We start from the raw sequence: 24,768 nt of genomic DNA, 5'->3' as shown, positions 1-24,768 counted from the left end.
CATCAAATTCTTCTGTGTTGTTTTTTTTTTTTTTTATGAAATAGTGCACGTACAAAGTTGCGATTTTTTTCCAGAAAACACAGAAACTTTGCAATTTGGGTAACTCAAGGTGAAAGATCCCCGAATTTGCGATAAATTTCATTTTTCTTTGTATCGGAATTTGTTTTGTTTTTCTTTCATTCTTTTCATTCGTCGTTTATGGGTGCCACAAAATATGCGAATGTTGCAGTTTGAAACGTGCAGTCTGCCAGGTATTACTCTACTTTTCCGTGAATATTTTTTCCTTTCACATGATTTCACCCATGCAGCTGCACATGTCAATGCAAATTTCGAGCTTTCGCCGGCTGTCAGAGAGTTTTAACACCTCGTGTCTCGAGGTCTCCTCAAAATATATCACCAGTAAAAAGGAAAAGACGAAAGAGAGATGTAAGACCATGGTAGCAGTGGTTGAGCTTTTTTACCACGGGATCAGAATCCCACAGTCTATTAAAGCTATTAAAGCTATTAGGTGCCAACCACGCCTTAAAAGATATGATCTCGGTTCAGAAATCGGGCCATAGATGTTGTTAGTTGGCTTTGCACACTGTAAAATATTTCGTGTCCCATCTTTCTCCCTCCTGTGAAAGTGGGTCGGTCGGTCGGTCGGTTAAAAAAAAGGGAAAAAGTCAAGAAAAGAAATGTTGACAAATTAATAAATACTTGTAAGCCAACCTTGAATATATCTTACCCGTAAACGCTATTTTACATTTATCACCAAAAAGGCGTCAGTCAAAGTCATCGTTTGGAGGTTGACTGAGACCGCCGCAGTCACTTTTAAAAAATTTATGCAAAGCATAAATAGCCCGAACTGAATGGAGTAGCATATAATGAACCCGAAACGTTTTTGATTTTCTTTTGAGTTTTTTTTTTTTTTTTTTGACTTTCGGAAAAAGTTTGGTCGGTCAGCCGATATGAAACAAACAATTGTATGCGATGATCTTTCGGTCTTCATATGACGTGTTAGATCCCTTTTCGTCTTTACTGGCGAAAATGAGAGCGAAGTATAAACCAAAACAAGTCATTTTACATCATAATATATTCGTTCTATCGCTTCTTATACGTGAACTTGAAATCTGAAAACGGGAATGGGAAATCGTCTCTGTAAAGATTTGAAGAACCTTGGCGACGTCACATTCCCAAGAAAAATTCCACCCACCTCCTCCATCCCCGACTTTTTTTTTTTTTTTTTTTTTAACCGTGGTTAATTTCTTTTTTTCTTTCTTTTTTTCCAATTTCTTTTTTGCTTTACCGCTCACAAAATGTCAGGATAAATTCTCCAAACGAAGAAAACCTGGAAAAAAATATATTTATTTCCTACCTCCACAGTTCTTCCGCCTCATTTTGTGACCGATGGAAAACTGGGGCAAGGTATCGGCTGATGACACATCGCAACTGTTACACAACGTACCGGCTGGACATCAATGGCGGACGAGCCTTGGAGATTTGGCGGGAAATCGTCGCGTCAAATCTTCGCAAGCAAAACATGAGAGCATTTGTTTTTCAATATGTAATTGCACGTTTTATTGCCAATATTCGACATTAGCTTGTAGCCTTGTTGCTCAGAGAGAGCAATGGGGAAACCAAGGCTGAGCAAAGGAGCTGTAAAGAGGAGAAGGAGCAGCTCGGAAGAGGAGGTGAGATAAAATATGAGCTAAAATACTCAGCTGCAATTGTTAAGAAAATTAACTTGCAAGCGTAATAATTTGTTATTGTTGTTCTTTGAATCTCAGGAGAAAGTTCCAGCTCAGCGAAACATCAAAAGCTACTTCAGCAAGGTATTTTTATCTGACTTGTTATCTGAATGACTTCAAACAACCCGTTCAGGGCATTTCTTCTTACCGTAAAATTGCTGGACTGCAAATATAAGCTTTCACTTAGCTTCGTTTTTGTGGCACTACCCAAGAAATATTTTTTTTTACCATGAGGATTTCAAATAAAAAGGTGCCCCACAAATTACTACGCAAAAATTGTCATGCAATATATAACTTGCTCCTTCCCCGGCTCCCCTTCCCCCCCACCCCCCAGCCCGAAAAGAAAAATAACACACTCCTCTCAAATGCATCAAAAACTGATTACCTCTCTTGGGATCTTGGGAACTATTTGAGTGGATTTGTATATTTTCAAATCGCAAAAACTTTTAAAGGAAAGTATGAAGCTAAATTAGATTTTTCAGAGGGGTCTAAGAAAAAATCCTTACATGGGGGGAAGGATATTTTCGGAACAAACGTTTTATTGAGAATTATGTATTTAATCAGTAAATGACACAAACTTACTCAGCAAAAAACTCAATTTTTTTCCAAGTATGCCTGTGTCATTTACTGATTTAAATACATCATTCTCATTTATTCACCAGGCTTAACATATTCCATCATCATCATATTCCATCTATTGCGCATATGTCATACAATGACATTCCAATCCTAGCAGTACGGAGGATTTTTGTCCCATGAATCTTGTTTAATGGCCTTAGCTCCCACGAGTCTCCTGTAGTTTAGAGGTAGAGCATCCGAACTGGTAATTGGAAGGTCTTAGGTTTGACTCCTGATAGGAGGACTCCGATTTTTTTCCAAGTATGCCTGTGTCATTTAGTGAGTAATTACATCATTCTCATTTATTCACCAGGCTTAACATGTTATTCCATCACATTATTTCCAAATGTTTTATTGTGCTATATTGTAGGAAAGCTGTCAACTTTGGACAACCATAGGCCAAGAATCCAAAGGTTAGTTTGTTTCACTAACACATTAATGTCACCTAGTGATAAACTTTGTACAAGAAACAAAGAAGTTATGGAATTGAAGCCTGATTTTGTTCATGCTTTATTTGACACTACCTAGCTTGCTCCTTAACTACACATACTATGACCTCACTCAGTCTCTCTAATTCGTTTTCCTGCCGCATATATGCGTGGTTTATCTTTTCATGTTTGCATGTACACTGTACATAATTGTTTGTTATACAAATCACTAGTTTCTTGTCGTGTGCTACCGGACTAAGAGACCTTTAACAACTGACTGAAGTAAATGGAGGATAATTGCGCACATGTTGTAAGAACTGTGACTGTATTTAGTAGCTTTTAGATTGCAGTATGCCTTTCCATACCGAGAATTACCAGTAAGAATGCTTTCAGTTCAGCTGTTAACCTTTTAGGCCATAACAGTTATCAGCATCAAACATCTCCTTGTAAAATCAATGCTTACTCAACCCTTGAGGTCATGAGAATTAAGGATATGATCACCCAAGTTGAATTTTCTTCAGTTGATATTTTAATAACTTCTCCCCAGTACTTTTATAAGAAAAGTATGAAGGCAAGATAGGAGAATTTGTTCTTTGATATTAAGGGTTAAAGGGTTAAATGTTGTGCACATGCTCAGTATGGATTGACAACATAGACTTTTTTAGATAGCTTCTAGTAAAAATGTTCCTCTGTTCTGTTATTAAATTTTAGGACCTGGAAAAAGAAAGAGCCTCAAACTGTCAATTAAAAGGGTAGGAACATCATTTCAGCGGCTTGCTTCACCTGTTAATGTGTTAAAAGTAAATTTAAGGTAAAGGAAACATTGTCCTTATTACCACCAGCTGGATGGAATGCTAGGAAGATTTAAAAATGTCTGTGGAAAGCATCTTCCTCCTTTTGACCTTCCATTGTTGACAAGTTTCAACATATGTTTTGCTTCCTTATAACCTAAGGCTTGTTGTTGTTGTTTTAGGATAATAGGATTGACAACAGTAGTCCCTATTTTGCCCCAAAAGAAAAAAGCAAAGCTGAGACAGCGACAAGCAAAAATGACAAGACAACATCTTCATTAAAAAATGCACAGAATATCATTGAGCCTAAGGACTTTACAAAGATATTAGAACAAAACAGCAAGCTTAAGAAACCCTCACTGGCACAGAAAGAAAAGACACCAGTCACCCCTGAGAGGAAAACTAAATCTCCTTGTGGAAAAAGCAGTACGTTAAAGAATGCAGGAAGTAGCTCCTTGATTAATAAAAATAATGCAGTAGTAATTGTGGAAGATGACGATCTTATCCCTCCAACACCATCTCCAGCAGGACAATGTAGTTTCATAAACTACCGAGGCCAAGGTTCTGCGTCATCAACAAATATTCAACAATTACCAAGCTCTTCAGATGTTTCACAGGCTGATAGCTCTAATGATTTCTCTACAGTATCTGTGTCACTGTGTAAGACTACCGGTATTGCAACCAAGAGTCACGACTTAAATGGCAATAAGGTTTTGTTACAAGATTTGCAAGATAAAGGGACTGTTAATAAATTTCATGATCATTTATCTTCTGCAAACTCTGAACAAACTCTCAACAAAAAAGATGTGGTTACAATAAATAGAATAAAAAATACCTGTAATCTTGGTGCTGCGTCCAACAACAAAGAATCAGATTTAATTGCATCTTCATGTAACTCTGTGGAAACATCATCTACACTTACCACCAGTAGAAAGAAGTATAAACTGTCCAGAAAGCCAAAGCTGCCCAAGTTCGTATCAAGCCCATTAAAGAAACATGATATCTGTGGATCTGTAGCTAAATCTCCTCACAATACCAAGCAGTGGTTTCAGGAAGAAGCTGAACAGCCTAACCAAAAGGAATCCACTACAGTTATTGCTCCTTCAAAATGTGTTGTTCTGAGATCAAGAATGAAAAGGTCAGCTACAAAAGGAAGCTCTCCATTACAGAAAAGATTGCAAACAGATCTACCTTTATCTGTCAAGGTACTGTGTATGCTACCTTGCATGTTGGCTTAATTTAAATATCCCACTTTGTGTATTTTTGCATTAAAGTAAATTGACTCTGATCCTTTGACAATGTTAATAAGCAAAACTCTGGAACCATGTAAACAGTAACACAAAAAGCTGGTGCAATTTTTGATGGCTCTAACTTAACAATGATTTAGTCAAATTGAATCTAGTCTCACACTACAAATTAAGTTTGTAGAAGTTTTATTTCTTTACTTCTGTTTTCAATAATCTAAAATAATTATAATTTAAAGTTTTAATTTATAGTTTGTTACAGTTTGTTAATTTATAAATACCCAATTTCCTTGCAGAATGCTGTAAAACATAACCTTTGGGACAAACTGGATGAATGCGCACAAAGTAACGATTCTAAGGAACAGCTAGGTCATCAAGCATTAGATTCTGAACAGTGCTACCTTACAGTCAATTATGCTGAGGATAGAAACATTATTGAGGACTACACCATGGACACAAGCTTAGAGAATTGCTCAATAAATGAAAAATTACTGGAAAGCCTTCAATCATTTGATGAAATGAATGGGAACCATGAAATAATGGTTGTTGATCAAAATGAAGGTGACGCCTGGGAAAATGCAGCAATTGCAGCTAAACAAAGGAGTGAGCAATTCTACTCGCCAGTTAAATCACATCAATGCATTGAAATGAGTACTTCTGCAGGGTTCAAGAAACTGGGAGCACAGACGCCGCCTTCAAAGACAGCAATGAACACTTCAGTGGACAGTCTTGTTGACTCAGTTGAACTAGACAGTTTACTGGATGGAGTAGAGTGGTCACCTATGATCAGTTCTCCTGAAAATCAGAACATTACAAGGTAAAAGGTCTTAAACAGCAATCCTTAATTACCTACAAGAATATCTAATAATTTAATAAACCTGGAGGATAACAGGTCTTGACAATCTGCGAGTCAGAGAGGCATGCAAGGCAGATGTCCGAGGCACTCAGGTTAGCCTAAAAAACACTCCAGTTAGCCTAAAAAGCACTCCGGTTAGCCTAAATAGCACTCAGGTTAGATTAAATAGCTCCACGGTTAGCATTTATGTTGGGGGTTGTTCATGCCTCGCATACCTCGCATGTTTTGTTCTTGCCTTGCACATCTGCCTAGCTGGCTCGCATATTGTTGATTCACTCGAGAATAACTATCAAACAAACAGCACCTCTGGAAGGGTGTATTTCGATAGTTTCCATTTGAATGTTCCCATTAAGCCGTTCTCCAACAGCAGAAGAGACATAACATACTTGTAATGTCAAACTCTATCATTCTCCTTATTTTCTCCTTCTTTTCTTTTCAGTGGAAAAAATTCATGTAAAGTCCTCTTCTCTCCCGACAAGAATGCTGAACAGAGTCAACTGATATCTAAAGATCTTCAAACCAAATGCACGCTCACTGGAGCTGCTACTTACAGCCGCTTCTTGGTACTGGAAGTTTCCCGCAGAGAACTGATGGATGAACAAGTTATGGCTAAGTATAGGAGACATTTGTCAGAGAAGGTGCTTCGTCTGTTTGATGAGACACTGAGTCAAGAAAAATTCTGCAGTTTGAGAGAAGAGTGGGAGACGAGTGAAGTTGAACCTGGTGACATTGTGCATATAACAGGTAGGGAGTTTTTGCATAGTTATTGTTCCTGCATATTTTATAGTCCCAAAACTGAATACCAGCTATTTGGGTGGTTGCACCTTTGTTGTATGCAACATGCTGATAACAAGCCTATGATAGTAATAATAATTATAATTATAATAATTTTTATTGTTCCCCTTTGGGTGAAATTGCCGCAAAGGGATAATTGGCAGCCACCACACTACACACCCCCTGTTCTAGGTCATTAGGTATATTATTTTAATGTAATCTTACCAAAACAGTACCCTTCCATTAAAATTTAACAGTAAATTCACCTTACAGAAAGAAATTCATTCGCATCATACAAGAAACTCTCATTTATATCGTTTGGTAAATCAAGTCCTTAGTTCTATTTTAATGTAGGGTATTTGCAAATTTTTCCGCTTGGCCCAACCACTTAGCTCAATTAGCTTGCTATTTCTAAGTGGCGGTGCCCTCTTCTCTAGTAATTTTTTCTTTCTTGTATTAATGTAACATTGTATAATTTCTGAGCGCGAATAAAGATTGTTGTTGTTGTTGTTGCTTTGTCGAACTAACATCAAACAATTTTCCGTTTTTTACCAAGGACCTAAATTTTACAACTCCTTGTCTACCGAAATCGTCAACTCATCCTCCTGACTATCTTCTTTAAGAAAGCACTTAAGGTGTTTTTCTGTAATAAATATTTAGTAGTTTTCATACAAATGTGTTTAAGTATTAACTTTTCTTGTAGCTTTTCTTTTTGTAATATATCCTTCCGCAGGGCTTCCACATGTTGCATTAAGCTTCCCACCCGTAACAGTGTTGTTAATTTCTGAGTAAAATAGCCCTTCAACCTTCAAGATCAGCCGTAACATCAAGGTTCTTTCAAGGGTATTCAGCCGTAACAGGTGTTACGGGTTACAGCCCTTAATGACAGCTCTGCTTCCATTTGACATTGTAATTGTATGAAATTGTAATCGTATCCGCCGTCGTGTTCTTATCTTCTTTCTTGATTTCATCTTGTAAAATAATATCTGAGGAGACCTAATTAATATAAGCTTCTTAGTTTCCGTTAGGTCTCCTCGCCATTGTTACATCTTTTTTTCTATTTTTTTTTGTTTATATTATATTTGTGGTGTGGCAAAATAAATAAACTAAACTAAACTAATTAGGGTTTTGTTAATGTATTATATTTTCTCCTTTTATCACTCTCGTAACAGACGCTGCATTTTTGACGTGTCGTTTTTTCTCCCTCCCACCCTCCCTCTTTTCAGGATTTTCTCAGGGGAGGTGACGTGGCAGAGAGGATTTATTTCTCTGTTGATTTTGCCTTTTCTCATGTCGGTGTGCGACAAATGCAGATTGCAGACTTGCAGACTCAACATACTGGCCTTTCCCAATTCATTTTAAAAATAATATTGTGTAACCTCTGCCATTCCACATCATGTGCTGTCCGCTAAGTACACTTTAAGGCTACTTGGTTACTTTCACGGTTGTCCTGAGAGACAACCGTGAAGACTTGCCAATCTGCTTCCGGATTTTCGCGACTTTGGAATTTAACGAGAATTATGTGCTAGGAGTGTTGTTGATTCCATGGAGTGTTGCTGATTCACTAGCTTGCGGTATTTAGTACGATCGAGGTGATATAATCCCCTGTGGAGGCATGTGTTGTTTACGAAATTTTAAGAGCTAAAATCTCGCACAGGAATTTTTAAATTCAAACTAACTTTGGCATGGCGACCGCTTGAGCAACATGTCTACATAATTTTTTTGCTATTCTAACATTGAACTCGGATGTCTCGATAACCAATCAAAATATCGGCAAAGCCTTATTAATGTCTTTTGAGTAACGCTGTGCAGCTAATTCGTTCTTGCCAGGCGTTCGATACTCGATAAATTCAATGCAACAGGCCTCGTTCATCGGAGAGTTTACCCGATCCTGATATTTTAGAATGTAAAAAAAATGCTGAAATTGTATTTTTGTCAGAACCCACAATCGTGGACAAAACGGTTAAGAAAACGTACCCTTCCAAGCGTTTTTACAAGTAAACAATCGAATGACCATATTTTCCCCGCCCCCCTCCCCCCAACTCAATGTTGTTTGGTGGGTCACAAACAGTTTCCCGGCAATCAACACAAGCCAACTTTTTGGGTGCTGCTTGTATATCCCAGGCGGAATTAAGAATGTCCGCGACTACCTTTGGACTACGAGTGATTAGGAATTCTGCAAGATCCGTTTTTCCCGTTTCTTTTTGTTCAAAAGCTAAGGCTTGAAGCTCTCTTAAAGTTTTTATACCCGTTTCCACAATAATTTCCGAGACTTCGTACGGGGAAAGTCGCTTCTTTCGCCTCTTGCTGGCCAGTGAGGTCACTTGGGGATTTTCCTCTGAGTCTTGCTCCGAATCGCTGTCTTCTTCTTCATTTTCGTCCAATGTCCTTTTCGTGTGCTGAGAACGCCGTGCTCAACTCGCCGAGCTTGTTTGGGGTTCACGATTATGACCAAGATAAAAGTGATTTGGACTTTCTGTAAACTCGCGATCACATTTTGTGACATAACGCCATGCGCTGAAATAGTTGTGATGCTTGTTGGAAAAGTGAACTGAAATCCCGAATTCCTTCAATAGAAATTCCTTCGCCGATAACCAGCGTTGATTACGAGGATCTTGTGTCTTATAGGGGGCCTCGATCGATGGTAACGGTCGATATCTCGGTCGATGTATCCACCGAGTATCGGTCGATTGTCGGGCGAGTGTCGGTCGAGCATCGGCCGTTATATAGGCGACGTATCGACCAATCATTGGATCACCTTCGGTCGAGAGATCGACCGACAGTCGGTCGCGATAGCATCGGCAGAGTGTCGGCAATTTATCGGTGAACCGTCGGTCAAGTATCGGTAAAGTATCAGTCGATGCATCGGCCGATACTCGGTCGACACGAAAAGGGAACGAGGATTTTGCCTTGTTTTAAACCAGTTAAACCGGGACACTACAGTATAATACGCTGGCATATTTTTGCGCTTTCTCTTGACCTAACGTGGTAAAATGATGCAATGGTGGAAGAATCAAATGAGATAACGACAGACTATCGACCGACTATCGGTCGTTATTGATATGACGACTGATATTGCGGTGCGTGATGTACATGAATGTCGATCAAGATAAGGAAGAAGTGTCGAAAAAACATATCGATGGAATATCGACCGATATATCGGCCGATACTATCGGCCGGTAAGCGGTGAAATATCGATGAAGTATCGGTGATGTGTCGGTGAAGTGTCGGTGTATTGCTATCTATATCGGCCGACAGCCACCTCGGTCGATACGACGACTGCCATAGCGGTACAACATCGACCAAGTCATCCCCAATTATCGACCGAGTGTCGACCGAGTAGCGACCGAGGCTCGACCGAGATATCGACCGTGAGTCGACCGACATATCGACCGTTACCATCGACCGAGGCCCCCTATAAGACACATGATCCGATTTTGCTTTGTTTTAAACTGGTTAAACCGGGACACTACAGTGTAATATGCTGGCATATTTTTGCACTTTCTCTTGACCTAATGTGGTAAAATGATGCAATGGTGGAAGAATCAAATGAGATAACGACAGACTATCGACCGACTATCGGTCGTTATTAATAGACGACCGATATTGCGGTGCGCGATGTACATGAATGTCGATCAAGATAAGGAAGAAGTGTCGAAAAAACATATCGATGGAATATCGACCGATATATCGGCCGATACTATCGGCCGGTAAGCGGTGAAATATCGATGAAGTATCAGTGAAGTGTCGGTGTATTGCTATCTATATCGGCCGACAGCCACCTCGGTCGATACGACGACTGCCATAGCGGTACAACATCGACCGAGTCATCCCCAATTGTCGACCGAGTAGCGACCGAGGCTCGACCGAGATATCGACCGTCAGTCGACCGTGAGCCAACCGACATATCGACCGTTACCATCGACCGAGGCCCCCTATAAGACACATGATCCGATTACGATCCAGTATCAGTGCGAGATGATAATGTTCACCACCGTTCTTATGATTGTCCCGACAGCAACACCACTGAACAACTCTCACTTTGCGAAACTTTCCCGGGTTGGAAATTTAGTAATATCTGCCTGGTTATATGTCACCAAATAAACACTGCGTAGGTCACTTCTAAGGAGAGAATCTTCAGATAACGATTTACCGGGCTCCTCTGAACTTGATTCATCACTTTCATAGCTTTGCAAAAGATCCATAATGTTGGTGGTTACTAACTTCACCGAACGATGGCAAAACAAGTGGCCAGAACGACACGCGAGTTGTTTATATCACAACCGGCATGATCTATTTTTGGCTTGTTACATCTCTGCTAAATAAAACACTGACGTTAACGTACGCGTAACTTAAGAAACACCGACAGGTGTGTCTAAACATGGCTCCCTGGAAGTTCAAAGTTTTTGAGTTCTGAGGAAATGGAAAAACATTGGCTAACACAATCGTGGACAAAACGGTTAAGAAAACGTACCCTTCCAAGCGTTTTTACAAGTAAACAATCGAACGACCATATTTTCCCCGCCCCCTCCCCCCAACTCAATGTTGTTTGGTGGGTCACGAACAGTTTCCCGGCAATCAGCACTTCCCAAATCAACATTGTATAGGGGGAGGGGGGGAGGGAGAAGTAACTTGTAGAAATTCGAGGGGAGGAATAGGAAATAATTGTTTTTGGTTGGCCGCGTTGAGATTTCTTAACGAGAATTGGCCACGATTGTAGCCCTTATTATGCTGTTTGCTATATAGTTTGACAATGTTTTCTCGTAAATCATAAATGGCAAGCGTTTTATGTAAGTTTTTTGCAAGATGCAAGCAGTGTGCAGTACAAAGTTTGCATGATCATGACTGCAGTTCAAGAAACTATCCATAGCCACCATGTAGAGGGTTGCTACATATTCTGAGGGAGAGGGGAGTTTCAATTTAAGCCAAAGTTTTTAGTAGAAAGTTAAGCCCTAAATTCAAATTTCCAAGTAATTGGTAGAAGGGGTGGGGGGGGGTCCAAACCAAAAACCCTTCAGGGATTTTATTAGAAGCCAGGACTCAGGTGCTGGCACCCATTTACTCTGAACATGGTATCTGCCTTTGGAGAGATTTAAAGCCATTCTAAACAAGACAAATGTAACAAGTGGTGCTTGTCTGTTCACCATTCCTTGCCTTGGCTGGAAGGGGTATAGATTTTCTGTAACAACACCATACAATTCAATAGCCATCAGCAAGAGTTGTACCAACCATGTCAGCTTGTTCAATTTCAGTAAGAAAACAGCATGGCCTGGTGTTTTGGGCACTCAATTTATAATTTTGGAGGTTCCAAGCTCAAGTATGTACCAGTACTGCTGGTATTCAAGCCTGACCTTCTTTGAAAACAATCCAAAATAATTTGTGAAAATATAATACCAGTATTTGTCAAAAAACTTACTTTCTATCAGCTATATTATTTTACAAAGAAAGCTATATTGTCTTCAGTTTACTCATGATTTATTTATGATTTCCCAGGACTTGAACCTGGGATCTCCGGTTTTCAAATCCGACTCTCTAACCTCTCAGCTATGCTGCCTCCCTTCACACTGCTCACCGCTTTCTTTTGCGTAATTTCTTGTTGGATAAAGAAGTTATAATTGAAATTGCCATTTCAGGGACATTTGACTCAAAGACTGGAGTGTGTATCCTTGATAATTCAACAGACCACTACCTTGTAGTCCATCCTGACACTTTGATATCTGGGACTACTGTTTCAATGGCAACGAAGTGTCTCCGACAGAGCATCCTCAATGAGCGATTCCGAACTGAAGATCAGAATGAAGCAATGTTGATTGGAACGCTGTTGCATGATCTGTTTGACTTAGCGATGGAGTTTCATGGTATGTTCACTTCTCAGCAAAAATGGTAACCAGCAGGGCCCAGTTGCTCGAAGCATGGTTAGCGCTAACCTGGGTTAAATACCATAACAACCTAAGGGTTTTAATACCTTTTAACCAATGGTTAGCGCTAACCATGCTTCAAGCAACTCAGCCCAGGTTGCTTCGGTTTGCTGGTTCTATTATCTTGACAAACAAAAGGTTTCTTTTGTTTCTCGATCAACAAATATTTTCCACAAGGCGCCGATAGCAGAAACTTGTTTTTTTGTATACATTATTTATCAAATACAAAGCAGAAAGCAGCGCAAAAAATACAGAGCAATGTTTATTAACTGAAATGAAGTCCACATGTTAAATTTCAGTTACTTTTGAGCAGACCAAAAACAGGAGGACTTTCTTGCCCAGAGCCCTTCAATTATTAATATTTATACTAGTAGTAATCACAGATTATTGGAGTGCGTTCGATTCCTTACATAGGACAAAACTTAGGTATGGTGGGCGCTTTCCTGTTCGTTTTAATTTGCTTATTTCATTCGTTTTACTCTTTATGCAACTTTTCTTTATCGCATTAATCATCATCTTCACAGAATATTTGAAGTTTCCTTTCCAAATTAATAACCACAGTTTTACTGCTGGTTACCCAGCCTGAATAAAGCAAAGTTAATGGACAAATAAAAATCTTGACTTTGAGGGTGAAGAAACATCAGGAGCATGAGGGATTATTTCACTCTTTCACCCTGAAGCTCCGAGATCAGGGGCAAACCCAAGTACGTGACAGATCTGACAGAGAAAAATTATAATTAAGGTTGCATGACATTTGCAAAGTATTTGCGTAACGTCTTTAATGATCTTTAATCATTGAAGAACGTACTTTAACAAAACACAGTGTACTTTTTATTTCTACTTGCTACTACTATTTACTAACAACAAGATTTAAAGGTATTTCTTATACGCTACGCGAAAATCCCGCTGCTATGAAGCGATAAACATTTTGAATGTGGAGATCTAATTAGCATATTGAAAGTCTTGATCTCAGATAACCAAATGCGCATGTACAAGCATAAAAATCTAACACAGAAATAAAAATACTACTGCAGGCGATTGTCTATATATTTCCTTTTGCTACTAAATCTTACTATTTGTTAGCTACTAGAAAGGTATTTTTTATACTTTACGCGAAATTTCCGCCTCTAGGAAGCGATAAACATTTTTCAGGTTGGGATCTAATAAGCATATTGGCAGTCTTGATCTCAGACACAAGAATAAAAATCTATTGTCAAAACCTCAAGAATTCAGAGAGATGAAAATGTTACTGAGACGGTACACTATTTGCTTTTACTTACTACTACTCTTTACTTGCAACAAGAAAGATATTTTTGATACTCTACACGAAAATTTCGCTGCTATGAAGCAATAAACATTTTGGATGTAAGGTTACTCTACGCGAAAATCCCACCGCTATGAAGCGATAAACATTTTGAATGTTCCGATCTAATTAGCATATTGAAAGCCTTGTGCAAGAGAGAGAAAAACTGTGTGCTACCGTATTGTTCATCGCAAATGATTCCGTATGTGTCCTTGTTCGTCGAAGAGTGAAAGAAACAAAACCTCTAAACTTGAGTTGTGAGACGAACACAGTCTGCTGGCCGCTTTACACAAACTCCATGATCCAGCGAAGCATGAGGCAGAATGCTTTCCGCAACCAAATTGTGACGTCATTCAAAATGGCGCCAAAAAGGTGAACGAACCAATGATGGATGAATGATGGAACGAAAAAACACGGGTCAGCTTTCGCTTGCGTGCACAGGGTACCTATGCGATAACAGGCAACCCAGAAGATTAGGAAGCGTTCTTCCTTCGTCGAACGCAATAATGCACTAATTCTATATTAATATAATCAAAAGCGCATGACAGCTAAAACTTAAGTGATTTACATCACCAGTTAGATCTAACAAAAAACTACAGCTCACCCTTTGCACACCATAGCTACTCTAGAATTCTACTCTCCTGTGTCCATATGCCTAATTGTTATACTCCATTAATTGTTATAACTCACCCTACAGCAATCTTCTTGTACTGGATAAGCAAATAAGACTTTACGTATCCTCTGTGACCAAAATGCTCCTGAATACACCCTTATTCAACCCCCAGGTCAAACCAGCTAAAAATACTGTTTACAGTACCTAAGGAGAGTAAATAAGGGGGAAATGGCTTATTTGGCAGGTGATTTGTTGCTGCCCTCCCACAGACAACTAGTGGAGTTGGCACTCTATAAATATGAATGATTAATTGTTATTAAACAAATGAACAGAATACATCTCTTTTGTTTCTGTAAGTATGACTTGAACCAGTCCTCATGCAGAGGCAGAGAACTAATCAACATGTCCACTTCATAGGTGTTGGTTGAGATGGTTAAACAATAACTACACATTTTAAAGACCTGTGGTACAGTAGTAAGGGTGAGAAAAGGCCAAAGCAATCATAAATAGATGTAGAAATGCTACAGCAAGTTTTTTTATGCGCAGACAATTTGCGCGATAGTATTCAAGGATTATATGTGACCTAAATGTTATTTTTCCTTGAAAGAATTCTCACCTGATGCCCTCTTGAAAAGAGCCTGTGGACTTCTTAGCAAACTGTCTTACCTAGACGACCTGCACAGCCTAGGACAGACAGAGAACTGGGCACTAGAAAAAGTCAAGGAGCACATTCCACTCTTATGTGACTGGGCCAAGAAATTTGTGGTTCTTTTTCCACACCCTGATTTTGGGACCATGGATTTTAAAACCCCAGAGTACCCCCACAGTACAGAGCAACCCAGTGTTTGTGTCTCAGCACTGAAAGACATTGAGGAGAACATATGGTCACCAAGATTTGGATTGAAGGGTATGCAATTACTCTCAGCTCACACAGTTACAGTTACATACCAAGAAGCCTATTGCTCAGAAGTCAGAAGCCCTGAACTCAGTTATCAAAAGTTCTGGGAAAAAATAGAATTACTGAATGTCAGGGATTTCACTGGTTAATGGGAACATTTCTTATAAAAAAGGAAAAATCCCGGCAAGGTCCAAGTTTTTGTTTTGCAAAGAAAACTTGCCTTTCAGTAAATTTTTAAGGGATAGGGGGTTCTTGCAGGTTCACAGAGTTATGTAGTTGTGTAAGTATTATGTAATTATGTCATGTCTACCCAGTTAATATAGTTTAATATAGTTTTAATATAATAAAGTTTAAATATAGTTATAATGTAATATTTATCAAGTGATCAAGTGTTATAAATTTGTAAACATGTAACTACTTTAAGTATATATTTTTTTAATTTGGTGTGTCATTGTTTTCTTTTGTTTCAATGTAATTTATATGAAGCAAAAATAGAAACAAATTCTGTGCTACTGGGCTCTTACCAGGCAAAAGCTTTACAAGTACTTTTAATTATTAAAGTTTTGTTACTTAGGCTTGGTAGCTTGGCTTCTACCATATTTTTGCTACCTGATTTTTTTTTACTTTTGATTAATTTTTATAAAATTTGTTATATCTTTGCAGGTAAAGTTGATGCCACAGTAGAGGTTAAAATCGACAGGAGACCTAAAACCAGACGACACAGGCCTGATACAGGAAACCAGCTGCAGAGTAAAGTAATACCACTGGAGCTGAAGACAGGAAAAATGTTCACCAAACTTGGTGAGTTGGATCAATTCACAGTTGATGTTAGCTACATGATAAATTCAATAAAACCTTTACACTAGTGAGTGCAAAAGAGATCAATATGGTTACATTGTCCTAAGTCAGTAAGATGCTTGTTGAGGTCATTTTTTAACTGTTGTTGAATTCATGTAAAACAGGGCCAAGCTTCTAAGACAATAGTGTAAAAGTTTTATCAAATTCATGCCTGATCATGTAACAGGTGGTTTTTCCCATGCTTGATGGAAAACTTGAGGAAAGGAGGGCCCTGGTGAACACCACACTGTGTGGTGGGAGTAACTCCTTATTACTAACCGACGTCTTAGTGTCTGCATGTACTTGGAATGTTGGAGAAAGGGGGTCAACCTCTAGTTATTTGGGCTACCTGTTAGAGTGTGAAAGACCAGTACTCTTTTCTAGAGCCCATCATGTTCTTAGTCTCACAAAAGAAAATGAGAAACCAAGATGGCCTCCCAAAAAATTGAGACTGTTGGGGACCATTGAAATTTAGAAAGAATTTCGGGACATGCATTTTATTCGAAAAAGCACTCCCCACTCCCCAGCAGTGTGGCTCAAAAGTGACTTTTAATTACCTTTTTCTCTTAGGTTCAATAGAGCACCGAGCTCAAGTGATCCTGTACACCCTCCTTATGTCTGATCGCTACTCTCAAGCTGTTGATGCTGGTTTATTGTTTTACATGAAGTCAGCTCACATGCTCAGTGTACCTGGTTTCCTTCATGAGAAGAGGGCATTGATCATGAAAAGAAATGAAGTTGCTCGGTATTTGACACTCAACAGGGCTGGAACTACAGGCACCATGCCAGGTGGGTCATCTATTAACCCTTTAACCCCTAATATCAAAGACCAAATTCTCCTATCTTGTCCCCATACTTTTCTTATAAAAGTACTGGGGGGAAGTTATTAAAATATACTCTTATGGGTTGAATATGGTATTACAAGGAGAAATGTGATGCTAATCACTGAAAGGGTTAAGCAGTTCAGCCTGGAGGGATATTAATTCCTCAGAGTGTTTTGTGTGGGTGGGGAAGGGAGGTCTTCAAATTCAACCAAAATTAATAGACCATTTCTGAGTTGCTGTGAACCTCATTATGAAAGCAAGGCTAAGTGCAAAGTTTTTGTTATGGAAATAAGTTTTCATTCATATGCAAACAAAACTAATTTTCATATGAAATGTTTTGCACTTAGCCTCGCTTTTATTCAGAGGTTCACAGCAACTCGGAAATGGCCTATTACATGGTTTTTCATACCCCTGACTGAGACCTGACTCAAAAATTCTCTGCCTTTTTTTAGGCAAAACAACGAAAGTCTCCGCCCTATTTCAAACCAGAATTCAGTCAAACTACCAACTTAATATGATTAAAATATAATTATAAAAATATGTGAATTATAGAATTATTTCTGATGAAAATAACTGTACAGATTATGTAATGGAGTACCCCTCCACCATGACTATTTATTTAATGATTTAAGAAATTCTGTACTGAATATTATTTGGGGTTGATTTGCTAGAATACGGTTACTTCTTCTGAAAAAATAATTGATGCTGCTCAAAATTGCACTGTCACTATCACAAGATTACAGTCAGTCTGCATTTGTACATTTTTTCCTGTTTTCCTGATTTTTGTTGTCTCATAATGCAGATTAATTTTTTTGGTACTTCCAGCAATGCTAAAAGACCTCAACACCTGTAAGCGTTGTTCTCAAGCGCAAAACTGCACTACCTTCCATAAAGCTGCTGAACAAGGAGACGGTATGAGTAGTGGTCTTGGGTCATTCTTTAACAAGATGACAGACCACATGACAAAGACCTACATGAGCTACTTTACAAACTGGTTTAAACTGGTTTGTCTGGAAGGAAAGGAGATGGAAGAGAAAAGGACCCAGCGGGAAATTTGGTGTCTAGAAGGATGGGAGCGAGAGAAGCTGGGACGTTGTTTTAGTGGTATGGTGCTGAAGCCACATGAGCAGGATGCAGTGAAAGGCAGCAAGGACAGTCACTATTGTAAACACATGTTTGAGCGTGCGGATGATCATCCCAGCGAAACCCCACTGCAGGAGGTACCCATCACAGTGGGAGAGAGAGTGATTTTGAGTGAAGATCACAATGGAGCTATAGCTCTTGCAGCAGGTAAATTATGTTCAGTGTATAATAAGAGGAGCAGAGTATACAGAGTTAAATTTCCTGCCTCTCTTAAGTACCACTCTTTATATTCTTTAATGCTCTATTCCTTGGAAGCTTAGCCTCGGACATAATCGCTTTTAGGGGAGTTGCGTTACTTTACGGGGTAATACAACTGCCCTAAAAATGACTGCGTGGGAGGCTATTGTAAGCTCTCTAAACTCTATTCTTTGTATTGTGGCAAACTGCGTATTTTTGTTTCTGTTTCTTCCAGTTTCCTCCCTCTGTTCTCCAGGGTTTTGGACCCCTTAGGTTGTTGACTGTGTTTCATTCACATTCTCTAACAAACAACTCCCTTTTCGTCTCTCCTCCTCCTCTTCCACCCCTACCCCCCTGTTCCCAACCACTGTACCTTGTAGCTAACTTGCTTGTAGTCCATAATCAAGGAGCTCTCCCATAAAGCAGACAGTTAAACATGGCTCTAAGCATTTCCTATTTCATGATCCTGTAAATCATGGCCTACTTCATTTGTTCAAATATCAAATAAATATTATCTGTTCAATCTATACAGGCTATATCCATGAGGTGAAAAGGAAAGAAGTTGTGGTCTTACTAGACCGAGATTTAACTAAAAGGTAACTTTAGAGTTTCAATCAAGTGGTTCTTCATGGGTTTGTCACCATTATGTGTCCTATTAGGGCCCCTTCTGCTTGCTGCTATCATCCTCAACCACCCACACAACCAAGGTATATAGGTATGTAGGTTTGGTTTGAACAACAGAGTTGATAACTAAAGGTAAATTGGCTACTCCTGTCTCTTTACAGTGGCCAATTTACCTTTATTTACTAACTGTTGATAAAACCAAACATTCCACTCCCCACCGACACAGCACCACAGTTACTTTATAAACTAACCCCCTTATCTATATAGGTATGTGCCTTCCCAAGGGGTGTGATAACGAGTTTGATCTTTGAGCCACAGTGACTCAATGTTAGAAAGAGTTTTCTGCAACCATTCTTGCTGAAAACATTCTTCTTGTGGAAGCTTTTTCTTTCTTTTTTTTTTTTTTGGAACTATCATGGATCAGCTGAACAAAAGTTCTAACTAAACAACGTAGGGAACACAATGAGAGTGCAAGAATATCCTTTGAAATGCAGGGAACAGTTTAACAAAATTCCCATTAATCTAAGGTTCCTGATTGGTAATTTGAGTTGGATTCAAAATGCAACTTCCAAACCATGCCAACTAAGCTGACTTGGTAATGATCAATAAGTTATGACTGACTTTAATCACTGCAAAACCCTTTCCTGGGAACAAACGTTCCAATTTCTTGTATAACTCTATGCTTCATGTGTAACCCAGGTATGATGCTCAGTGTGAAGCACCAGCCTCAAGACTTTACCGCCTGGACAAAGATGAAGAGTACAGCACCCAAACCACACTGTGGTCCAACATGGCTAAACTGTTCAAAGGTGATTCAGATAGAGACGCTCAACTGCGACGGCAAATTATTGACATGGAGCCGCCTGTGTTTTCAAGGAAAAGAAGAAATGATACAGTGGCCATCTCAAGTCAAACATCAGAAATCACGGACTTCTTCTCACAGCAATCCCCGTAAGTTCTTGAGTGATGTTTGCAAAAACAAGTAACTTAGAACGTAAACTGTTGACTGTATTGGTTTCAGCTTGTTGCGTAAAGTGCGAGCATAATAAATGGTTTCAACTGAAGCATCTCATTAATCTGTTAACTGTATCTGCCCAGCAGGGGTCTAAATGTGCAATTAACGCAATTTCCTGCTCAACAAAGTTCTTATCAAAACTGTAAATGGTTTGAACTCAGGAGTCATGTCATAAGTACGTAAATTATGATCATCTGGGTGAGTGTAGGCCTGAGAAGGAATGTTTGATGTGACATTGGCTGACGTTTTGACAACCTGAGCGGAAGTCATCATCTGAGTCAAGTAAATTGTGGAACGTCAGTAGATGGTATAAAAGTCTCTGGTTATTGACCTAATTGATCACCGAAGTCGAGATTTTATTGGTTGTTTGTCATTAAGTCGTGATGTTACTGGCTGTGAAGACTGTAAAAAGTGATTGGTGCGTCCTTATCTTGAAACCAATGATGTGCCAGAGAATTTCTCTTCCAAGTTGATCCCTCAAATCTACAAGGTTATTTTTAAAAACCTGGCGCATTAAAATTTGTACTTGTGCGTCAAAGGTGGCACGCAAATTTCACCAATGAAGGGACTTTTTCTATTACAAAGAGGTTTTTGACAATTGAATATCTTTTGCGAACATGGTTACATTTCAGCTCATTTTGCTCTACAAACCTGAAAATGCTGCACTTCAAAGTAAATCTTCCATCAACGCAACTTATAGAAAGTTCCATATCTCAAATTATTAATGTTACACCGCTAATTTATCGTTAATTCCTATGTTGTGGGCCCCTTTCGTGAAAGAACACGCTCTAAAATCCCTGAAGGAGGCCTTGCTGTGCCCTCATAAGCCAATTGCTATAATAAACCTGAATTTCACAGACTAATCTTCCATGTGGGTGAAGAACACACTGAGCCCCTGGTGCATCTTTTAGAGTGCACTTCAGCACTGAAGATTTATTTCTTGTTTCTCTCGTCAGGTCTCAAAACAGAAGCCAGAAGATTCCATCTGATCCAGCTACAGAGGCCATTCTACAGGAACTGAACTCAGACCAGCGCAAGGCCGTATCCAAAGCACTGTGTGCTCACCACTATGCACTCATCCTTGGTATGCCAGGCACAGGAAAGACCACTACCATCTCCTGCCTGGTTCGTGTACTGGTGGCTAGTGGAAAGTCTGTTCTACTTACCAGTTATACACACACTGCTGTAGATAACATTCTTCTCAAGCTCAAACAGGTTTGTTTTCACATATTCTTGTTGTTTTAACGTATACTGTAGAAATATTCTCCTTGCAGTTCTTCGTATATTTTTTGGTTGCTGCCATCGGAAACCAGAGCAAAAATTAGAATCAGTTATAGTAAGAAAACGCTTGCCGTTGCTGCTGCTGCTGCTGCTGCTGCTGCTGCCTGCTGCTACGGCTGTTTTAAATGTAGCCCTCTGTAATAAGCCCCTTCCAAACGGAGACGCAATTCAATTGAATGCAGGTAATAATGCAAGCACTTCCAGGCAGTAGTCCCGCCAAGTGTCAAGTGGTTGCATCGTTTCAGGTTACGGTGACGCGCACTTTTAAAATGCTCTAAACTTGCACTAGGACTGGTTCAAGAGGCTCGATTATCAGCCGCTGTTCGGGACATGAAAGCCGGACCCGTGGGAGCGGCGGAATCCAGCCTACTAGTCCAACATCCAACAACCGAGGATGATCACACTAAACAGACTTCTGACTTAAATTGCTGATTGTGCTCTTAAAAATAGGCATTTACTTGGTATTTCACTGAAAGTAGTGCATTGCATATCCTTAAAGTCTTGTCCCTTTTGTCTTCCCAGGCAAATGTGGATTTTCTCCGCCTTGGTCAGGTTCATAAAGTTCTTCCTGAATTGCATTCATACACTTCTCAGAGGGCGGCAGCTGATATCGGGACTGTGAATGAACTGAAACAGCTTTACGAATCAAAGGTATTGCTATTGTCTACGATAGTAGTAAGGCCGTCTAGAGGATCAATGTTTAGCCACCGTACCATTTGTGTGACAAATGTTTGGTTTATCAACAGAGTTGATAACTAAAGCTAAATTGGCCACCGTAAAGAAATTCGAGTGCTGACATTTCGGGCGTTAGCCCTTTGTAAGGGCGAATCAAGGAATTGTGGGTTATATGTGTTTATTTAGTAAGCAATGGAGCTACGCTATTGGTGGATGCGTGGTCACGTGGAAAACAAGAATAAATTAGTCGGATGAAGAGCGTTCACTGATTGCGTGGGGATCAAAAGTGCCGATTTCGAAGATTTTGTGTGACAAACACAATGTTGGAGGAAAATGTTAAACCCTTTAGGCAGGGCTTAACTGCAACTCCATTTATTCATTTTGTGCTCTTTCTTTGGCTTCTCAGTCTGTTGTGGCAACCACGTGTCTAGGTGTGAACCACGCCCTGTTTTCGCAGCGCTTGTTTGATTATTGTATAGTGGATGAGGCCTCACAGATCACACAGCCAGTGTGTATTGGACCTCTCAGGCGAGCACGTGTCTTCATCTTAGTCGGAGATCATTATCAGTTGCCTCCTTTAGTGCAGAGTGTTGAAGCCAGGTAACGTAAAACTTTAGCGATATCTAATTTTCTTGTTGATAACCACGGCTTCTGGCTGTTTTTTCGCGCAGCCAGAATTTGAAAAGAGTCTTACAGGAAAAGGTACCTACTTTGCGCGTAGGTGGATTTCTTTCTTCCTAACTTGATCGAATAACATCCAACCGGGTATATTCGGAAGATCTTCGGAAACTCTTGGAAGTCTTCACGGTAGCTTCTCCGAGCATGTGCAAAGTCGGCGACGATAACAATGACAATGGTGATGATGATGATGATGATGATGATGATGATGATGATGATGATGATGATGATGATGACGATGACGATGACGATGACGATGACGATGACGATGACGATGACGAAGACGATGACGATGACGGTAATGCGCTCCTCGCTGGTTATCAATCATCTCATATCCAACGTGCGCTCGTGTAATTGTTGTTAAGTGTCCCACCGACGGCCAGAATGATAATAAGTGAGTAGTGTAGAAGCAGTTCAACTATGAGCAGGGTACTTTTATACAGATTTAGCAAACATTTGGGACACGAAAAGAAACGACAAACTTCCTGACAATATATCTTAACAGGGAAGGAGGAATGGACGTGAGTTTATTCAAGCGTCTTTCTGAGAGGCATCCACACGCAGTTGTCAGCCTTGAGCACCAGTATCGAATGAACCAGGACATTATGGAGCTATCTAACACGCTGATATACGAGCACAGGCTCAAGTGTGGCACAGAGGGCGTGGCACGCGCTCTGTTACAGTTGCCTAACTGGGATGAACTGCTCAGTTTTGTCAGGGAAAACACCGCTGATGGTACAGGTACGAGAGGTTTTTGTTTTGTTTTCTTTTTGTTGTTTGTTAGTTTGTTTGGAGATTTTTTCGTGGTTCCTTGTTTCGTTCTTTATTTCTAGTGTTGAGAACAATTTGGAAAAAGCGTCGAAATTTTTTAGCTTTTTCTCAGACTCTAAAAGCTGTAGAAATAATGTCTTTAATTCGTCTCAGTATTTTTGTATGCACATAAAATCTGACATCTAGAGGACTCTATCCTTTACCCGTTCACTAACGTTGTTTTTCCAATTACATTTTATGCCATCAGTATTAAATAGGTTTTGCTTTACTACGCTCAGTAACTGGCAGCGAAACTTGTGCCACTTTCTCAACCAAAGCAAAACCAAAACCAACTGTGACTTGCTCGCTCACGTTTTCCCGCGCTTAGCGCCGGTTGCATCTATTTGCTTCGACTTCCGATTAGTTCATGCGCTGTTTCCGTCTGATTTGATTGCTCAGAGTAACTACGTTGGTTTTGGTTTTACGACATGCATACAACCGCTCTAAATAAGAATTAGTAAGTCTACATTCTTTTACGAGGGTAAAATGAACAGTCTAACGACTGAGAAGTCAGTGGCCCCCAGATATCCTGATCAAACCGAGATCTAAAAGTATTGGTTTTTGTGGAGGAAAAACAGTTGGCATTTGCGTGTATTAAGCATGGGATACATTTGTTGGAGATGAGTGTCCTCGACTCACTAATGTGCAATCCCTGCCCTCGAAAAATTTTAAAACTTTCAACAAAGCTATGTTTGGGACAAGGGAACAAACGTCGATTTTGATGTGGGTCCTGACGTGCTTTAACATTTGACAAAAATCAGTATGATTGGCTTCAATTTTTTTTCCCAGATACTTGGCTGTCAGAGGCACTTGTCCCCAGTCGCCCAGTAGTGTTCTTGAACACCGACGAAGTGCCCGCGCCGGAAACACGCTCTGGACACCTGGTGTCTAATGAGACTGAGGCCTTATTAGTCCATCAACTGGCCTGTGCACTCTTGAAAGGTGGGCTACAGCCTGCTTCACTGGGAATTATCTCCCCATATAGGCACCAGCTCAAACTCATTTCACAAGTGTTCCACAGGCATGCCAATGGCAAACAGAATGAGATTGAGATCAATACAGTGGATAAATATCAAGGCCGCGACAAGTCCTGTATTATCGTGTCGTTAGTTCGCAGTAACGAGCACTGCAATGTGGGAGATTTGCTGAAGGACTGGCGCCGAGTCAATGTGGCGGTGACACGCGCCAAGCGGAAGCTGATTCTGATTGGCTCGCTGAGCACGTTAAAAGGCAGCTTGTTGTTGCAGGAGCTTTTTGACCTGCTAGAGAGAAAGGACTGGGTGCAAGTTCTTCCACGCGGTGCGCACAAACTGTACGAATTTGTAGGAAAGTCGTCCCAGTCTACTCCGGTCAAAAGCTTGGATACCCCTAGACATCGATTCTAGATGTTATTCTTTAGTTGATTCTTTTCTCGTACAATTATAACATTCATTTTTTGTTCGCTGGTCGAACACGACTCTGCACCGAATGCGTTGTTGTATGATAACTATGTGAAGAAACGGATACTCTACATTGTAGTAGACTACCCACA

At 39.9% G+C, this 24,768-nt stretch overlaps 1 protein-coding gene across 2 annotated transcripts; it reads left to right on the top strand.

Annotated features, from left to right (window-relative positions):
- The first annotated feature begins 241 nt into the window (after positions 1-241).
- Positions 242-24,768, top strand: LOC146463478 (DNA replication ATP-dependent helicase/nuclease DNA2-like). 2 transcript variants are annotated; one of them, XM_085084050.1, is made up of 19 exons: positions 242-1,673; positions 1,770-1,814; positions 2,719-2,761; positions 3,488-3,528; positions 3,750-4,772; positions 5,108-5,628; positions 6,107-6,411; positions 12,123-12,299; positions 14,883-15,182; positions 15,837-15,974; positions 16,581-16,799; positions 17,660-18,124; positions 18,687-18,750; positions 19,478-19,729; positions 20,750-21,008; positions 21,597-21,725; positions 22,156-22,349; positions 22,933-23,168; positions 24,027-24,768. In XM_085084050.1, the coding sequence occupies exons 1-19, from the start codon at positions 1,611-1,613 to the stop codon at positions 24,620-24,622; spliced, it is 5,070 nt and encodes a 1,689-aa protein (XP_084940176.1). In that variant the 5' UTR covers positions 242-1,610; the 3' UTR covers positions 24,623-24,768. The 2 variants fall into 2 exon arrangements, with proteins under 2 accessions (XP_084940176.1, XP_084940175.1); XM_085084049.1 differs by having other exon boundaries at positions 12,075-12,299.

Source organism: Pavona decussata, unplaced genomic scaffold (genome assembly GCF_977016875.1).
Source record: "Pavona decussata unplaced genomic scaffold, jaPavDecu1.1 SCAFFOLD_175, whole genome shotgun sequence".
Classification (NCBI taxonomy): Eukaryota; Metazoa; Cnidaria; class Anthozoa; order Scleractinia; family Agariciidae; genus Pavona; species Pavona decussata.
Note: the sequence above shows the minus strand (reverse complement) of the source record. Positions and strands in the feature narration are given on the sequence as shown.